We start from the raw sequence: 6,709 nt of genomic DNA, 5'->3' as shown, positions 1-6,709 counted from the left end.
CAAGAAGATTTTTATTCCTCCTTGGATTTGAACTTTGGACCTCCTAGTACTTTTGACTTTTGGAGCCAAACTCAAACCAATCAGGCATTATAGCTGTTTTTTGATTTCCATCGTGAGCATCAAAATCTTTAGAACCAGCAATTTCCATTATTAATAATTAATTAAAAGAAACAATTTCCATTTAATTAATAATTGATACTTAATGTGTTCACCATTAACAAAGTTCCATCCATCCATCCCTATAACATAATTGGATTATACCACGTCATTAATTATTGGATTTCTTAATACACTATTTTATAAGACTTAATTTATAGAACTAAAAACGTCTTATATATAAAGACATTATAATAAGTTTACATGACATTTTTTTGGCGTCTTAACAAGTTTTTTAGGACACTTTTAATACAATGTTGTCGCATTAGCAATTTTATATGACACGCCTATAAAAACAAATGTCCTATAAAAAGATGGGTTTATAAGACACCTTTTATATAATTGTTAATGTGACGCTTTGTATTAAAAGTATCCTAAAAAACTTGTTAGAACGTCCAAAAACGTTCTGTAAACTAGTACAACGCCTTTAGATATGATGTAAAATTGTTAATGTGACGTTTTAAACTTGTTAGGACGTCTAAAAGCGTTTTATAAACTAGTACAACGCTTTTAGATATAATATAAAATTGGTAATGTGATGTTTTGTATTAAAAATATCCTAAAAAAACTTGTTAGGACGTCTAAAAGCATCATATACAGTATGTCGCCTTTAAGTAAGACGCTTAAAATAACAATTTTATTGGACTAAATTAACATTTTTAAGTGTAAAAAGATTGAGAGAGTAGAATTTTATTTCTTTTGCAACTCGAATTAATAAAACCACAAGACTTCTCTCAAGATCCCAAAATGTCTCTCAAAATGAGAAAGTGAATATTGCAACATAATTAAACAAAAATAACAATTAATATAATTAAGTTATTAATTACTAAAAACATATACATTAACCACAAGGGTGGTGTCTGATTTGTTTGAACTTGGATCCAAAGGTCAAAAGTACTAGGAGGTCTCAGTTCAAATCCAAGGAGGAATAAAAATCTCTTTGTGGCCACGGAGGTTCAAATGCGGTGACTCCGAACTATTTGTAAAGCAAGTGATCGTCTTGGGATTAGTCATCTCGCATAGCGGATAAGATATCCAGCTTAATAAAAAAAAACATATACATTACCAGTGGAGGGTTAAGTTCCTATGAAGAAAAAAAAATTACGGTGAGAAGCGTAAGAATAGACGTCCACCTTTAAATCAATCATAATTGAATGTCAACACTAATAACATGCACCTATCAACTTTTTTTTAAAGCACAGTTCATGGTTACGTGAGCATGAAATAAAAGTGATCAAGGGTTCATATCTCTTCTTAGTGGAACCCTCGTATAACGACGAGTGTTCTCCTTAAGTACACCAAATTAAACCAGTTTGCTGGTCGACTTTACGGGACGATTGGAGCATCGATCAGATTGAGCATTTTGCAGAATCATTCGATATGCTCTTAGGAAACGATTTCGATGGTCTTATCGTTTGAGCCGTCTTCAAAAACAAGCTTCCACTCACTACCATTTCATAACAGCAAAAGATCGAAAGGATACAACTTTGTTGTCTTCTGAATCTCGAGTCAATAAAAGCACAAAGTTTCCTCTCTCTCTCTCTCTCTCTCTCTCTCTCTACTCTCTCTCTATCAAACAAGAACGATGGTTTCTGTATCACAACCCAGGCTTCCTGTAATCAACATGGACGATTTGCAGGTGGGAAGTGAAGGTTGGATGGTGACATGCGAGAAGGTGACACGTGCCCTTGAAGAGTATGGCTGTTTCATGGCGATATATGAAAGGGTTTCTAAAGAGCTGAACAAGGAGGTGTTTGATTCATTAGAAACCCTATTTGAGCTTCCCACAGAAACCAAGATCAAGAACACTTCTGATACGCCTTTTTATGGCTATTTGGGTCCGAATCATACTCGTCCACTTTTTGAAAGTTTGGGAATCGAGAATGCTACAAGTTTTGATCATGTTCAACACTTTGCAAACCGTATGTGGCCTTCCGGAAACCGCGATTTCAGGTACTTACGGTTACGTTTGGTCGTTAGTTAAGGTCGGATTCTGCCATTGTGTCGAGCAGATGCACCTATAAGGTGCACAAAGGCCTCGTAAAGTAGTGTCGGTTTGATACTGTGTGGAATAGTAAAAACAGTTTGACCCGGAAAAAGTCAATTGTGTCGATTCGGGGAATAAAATACATTTTTCCCAATGGAATCGATCTTTTGAGGAAGATACTCGATGTTCTTTTAGCGGAATTCCATTCTTTTAGCCAAATTCCATTTTTTTTCAATCGATCTTTTGAGGAAGACACATGCAAGACTACATCTTAGGTGTAAACCCGATGTTCTTTTAGCCGAATTCCATTGCTTCCAGAGATTTTTTTTCCGGTTTTTGGATTGATTTCGATGGACTTTTTGGTTTTGTAGTTGATCGTGACATGGGTTTTTCGGTTTTTTGGTTGATTTCGAGAAACTTTTTTGGTTTTTGGTTGATGTCCTTGTATTTTATGTATAAAATCCTAGAGCACCCCTCAAAGTTTAACGTGTGCACCTTTCATACCCCAAAAAAAGTTTGTACTTGCGAAAATCGGTTGAGCTGATGCATGGAACCCCATAGGTCCTGCGTCGATTCGACCGTGCATGAGAAATAACAAGTTCTATTGACAAATTTCTGACAAAGTCATAGAACACAAAAAGTAAAACTTATTAGGTTAAACCACAAGGGAGGGTGGTGCCTGATTGGTTTGAGCCTGACTCCAAAGGTCAAAAATACTAGGAGGTTCCAGGTTCAAATCCAAGGAAAAACAAAAATCCCCTGGCCGCGGAGGTTCGAATGCGGTGACTCCGGGATATCTGCAAAGCAGGTGGTCGTCCTGGGATTAGTCAGCCTGCATAGCTGGTTGGATATCCAGATTAATAAAAAAAAACTTATTAAGTTAAACAAAAAAAATGTCATGTTTGTCTTTCATATATACGACACATATAAAACTGTTAAGAGCATCCACAATGGTGCTTATTTAAAACGTTTTGGAAACTTATCGGCCCACATGACCTCAATAAAACAAAAACAAAAAACACATTTTTGCTTGCACAGTTACAGACAAGGTTTTATGGGTCCCACTTTTTTTTTTACGAAACTCGCTCAGAAAGCGTCCCATTCTAAAGATGCTCAAATAGGACGATTTAATTTCTAGTATCATTATTAGGTTGTCCAACTAAAATTCGTACATATAGAACTTGTTAGGTTACATATTGTCAGTAAGTATTTATAATTCTATTTTACTGTATATTTTTCAGTGAAAATATAAATTCCTATGCGAATCTGGTCTCGGAACTGGAAGCTATGGTGAAGCGAATGGTGTTTCAAAGCTATGGAGTAGAGAAATATTACGAATCCTATAACAGATCATCAATGACCTATCTTCTTAGAGTAAATAAATACAAACCTGCAAAAACAGGCGAGTCAAACGTAGCAACGACAGCGATTCATACAGATAAGAGCTTCTTTACCATACTTAGCCAAAACCACGTGAACGGGTTGGAAGTTCAAACCAAGGATGACAAGTGGGTAACTGTTGAATTCTTACCCTCGTCCTTCGTTGTCATGGCAAGCGATATATTCATGGTAACGTTACTGTATTATCTACTATGTTAATTTCAAAATTTATGACAAAACAAGTACTGTAAATGAAATTGGCAACAAATATATATATATATATATATATATATATATATTTGATAAAATCTGGTTTATAGGACGCCAAAATGTCTAAAATTGGTTTTATAAGACTTAAGTTTATAGAACCAAACAATTATGTGTCATATGGAAAACTATTACAATAAGATTTTATCACGTTTTGGGAATTTAACAAGTCTTTTTTAGACATTCTTGAAATAAAGTGTCTTATTAGCTTTTTTGTATGACAATTTTGAGAAGTCTCTTGTAAACGTATCTTCTTATAGGATTTAGGTTTTTACAATAAACTTTTTCAAATAATATCATATAATAATACGACGTTTTTTCTTTCAAATTGTCTTCCAAAACTTGTTAAGACGCTCAAAAGCATCGTCATTAGATATAAGTTAAGAAGCACTTTAAATAAGCAGTCCCAAGCACCCCTAATTTTAGAGAATCTGTAGAAAAATGTTATTATGTGTATTTTGTGTTTCTGTAAGTAGGCATGGAGCAATGGCCGATTGAGAAGTACTCGTCATCGAGTGATGATGAACGGGCAAGAAGACAGATACTCGATAGCTTTATTCACGTTTAAGAAAGGGATTACAGAAATACCAGAAGAACTTGTTGACGAAGAACATCCATTAAGATTCAAGCCGTTCAATCATCTCGAGTTTATTGGTCATCATTCTAAATCTCCACTTTACGTGGATGAGAGAGCCATAAAAGTGTTTTGTGGAGTTTGAGACACTCCCGAGACCAAAGAAAATGCGTTTTACTTCAATAATACGATACATGGTATGATAAAGGGATCGGTTCAATTAAGAAGGGTAGATATCTTGAAAAGCTTAATGGAAGATTCATATGTGAATCATTGAAAAAATTCAAAGAAACCTATTTGAAGAAGCATATGTGAACCGACGTTATAGATTATTCGTATGAATCACATGTGCATATTCAAATGAATTTTTTCATTGATTCACATGTCTTTTATTCTTATCTTCTAATGATATTTAACCTTCTTATTTGAACCTTCCACTAAGTATAATAATGTATTCACGTATACTGAAAATAAGATCCAATCCATGTTATCCGTACTTGTTTGTAACTTTATGGAATTAATTAATAAAAATTATTATTTTTGGAGTGAGTTTTATTTTTAATTAAAGAGATATATGGTTTTAATGGACCGTTTACCTAAATGTTTACCCGGTAAGTGTTTATCATTAGAAGTCAACACTGTAATTTATTTACCCGGTAAGCGCTTACCTTGGTAAGAGTTATCACTCTTACTTACCGAGTAAGACTCTTCATCTTCATCATTGCTCTTACCGAGTAAGATTTTTTACCCTTGTCATGTTTATCCGGTAAGAAAAATTACTTAGTAAGCGCTTACCAGATAAACATTTAGTAAACGGCCCCTAAGTGTTGAAAATTTATGTTGAACAGAACTGCGACCAAACTCGCATGGTTTAGTCTTTGTAGATTCACGACCTTAGGTTGCATTCCAAGATCCATAAGACTTTTCCAACACTGTACATGGCTTTTTGTGGAACTTGCATGTAACACCCTCATTTTTATCGTGAGTTGTGCCATATTATCCTCATTAAATAACATTAAATAACCCAAACATAACGGGTAATAAAACCCTGATATAACGAAAGTCTTCAAAATATAAATGCAAATAGTAACTCAACGCTCACCCATCGTATACCGAGTTATGTTACAAAATATGTTCAGATATAAAGTCTAACCATCCGAGAATATGATACTTACTCAATAGAAATATAACTCACTAGGAAATACCCTTCCTCTTGTCTACCCTTAAACCTCATGCTCATGAGATGCATACTAATAGCCAGCTTTATAGAGCTTGGCGAGTTCAGGGTTTTCGTGCACGAATCATACATAATAACAAATAAATACCCTAATAATATGCAAACTTGTTTCAAAAACCCCTTTGAAATAATTACCAAATATCATAAATTGTCCCATACTTAAAGGTTCCATTATCACCGGCATTCTCCGGGTTTACGGCTCACCCTTGTCCGTCCACCCAGAACAGCCATCCATGTGATTCAAGGGGACGGTGTCGGATTGCATGGGATGAAGTTTGCAAACCGACTCCACGTGGCGACTTGGGTTTAAAGAAATTGTCTTTATGGAACCGTACTTTGATAACGAAACATATATGGGATATCCTTTCGCGTAGGAACTCTTTATACGTGAGGTGGGTATGCTTACATGTTTTGCATTCGGAATCTTTTTGGCTGATTCGGAAGAGGAAGGCGTGGTCTTGGCTGATTCGGAATGTTTATAAGTAAATTTTGCATAAGTACAACTTATTAAGCTCCATATTTGAATTCGTGTGTTTAGTAGATAAATATAATCAAATACATAATACAATTGTCATTTTAAATATATTTAAAATATAATTAGAATAATTATTGAGTTATAACAGAATAGTTAGTTATTATCTTTATAAAAATTATATTATTAAACCAAAAAACAAATTACTTCGTCATTAAACTTAAATTCAATTATAATATGTATTATCTTATAAAGCATTTGGCTAAAACTCTTAAACTCGTTCATCCCTAAACGATTTCATTCYTATCCGATTTCATCCTATATCTGAATTCGTGTAACTAACTGCAGATAAACACAATCAAATACAGGATAAACATCTCATTTTAAATATAAAAAATCTAAACTATAATTAGTATAATCATTAAATTCTAACAGAATACTTAATTATTATCTTTATAAAATTTATAATATTAAACCGAAAATAAATTGTTTTATTATTAAACTTAAATTAAATTATATAAAAAAATATATTCTATATTATAAATCATTTGACAAAAACTCTTAAAAACCACTTTTTATGCGTAAAGTACTGTTTATTAATGCATATTACTTAAAACTCAATATTACAAGTAAATT

At 33.5% G+C, this 6,709-nt stretch overlaps 1 protein-coding gene across 1 annotated transcript; it reads left to right on the top strand.

Annotated features, from left to right (window-relative positions):
- Positions 1-1,741: 1,741 nt before the first annotated feature.
- Positions 1,742-4,509, top strand: LOC112515149 (probable inactive 2-oxoglutarate-dependent dioxygenase AOP2). Its single transcript, XM_025121826.1, has 3 exons — positions 1,742-2,109; positions 3,385-3,712; positions 4,267-4,509. Exons 1-3 carry the CDS (start codon positions 1,742-1,744, stop codon positions 4,507-4,509), a joined length of 939 nt encoding a protein of 312 aa, XP_024977594.1.
- Positions 4,510-6,709: the final 2,200 nt, after the last annotated feature.

Source organism: Cynara cardunculus (assembly GCF_001531365.2).
Source record: "Cynara cardunculus var. scolymus isolate 2C chromosome LG 7, CcrdV1, whole genome shotgun sequence".
Lineage (NCBI taxonomy): Eukaryota > Viridiplantae > Streptophyta > Magnoliopsida > Asterales > Asteraceae > Cynara > Cynara cardunculus.
This window is presented reverse-complemented; position numbering and strand designations above follow the sequence as displayed.

What these genes read in the sequence shown, in the direction of transcription:
- LOC112515149 (XM_025121826.1), top strand. Translation starts at nt 1,742, where the DNA reads ATGGTTTCTGTATCACAACCCAGGCTTCCTGTAATCAACATGGACGAT. An exon ending in TCCGGAAACCGCGATTTCAG is followed by an intron (nt 2,110 to 3,384) that starts GTACTTACGGTT and finishes TATATTTTTCAG; the next exon opens with TGAAAATATAAATTCCTATG. An exon ending in TGGCAAGCGATATATTCATG is followed by an intron (nt 3,713 to 4,266) that starts GTAACGTTACTG and finishes TTCTGTAAGTAG; the next exon opens with GCATGGAGCAATGGCCGATT.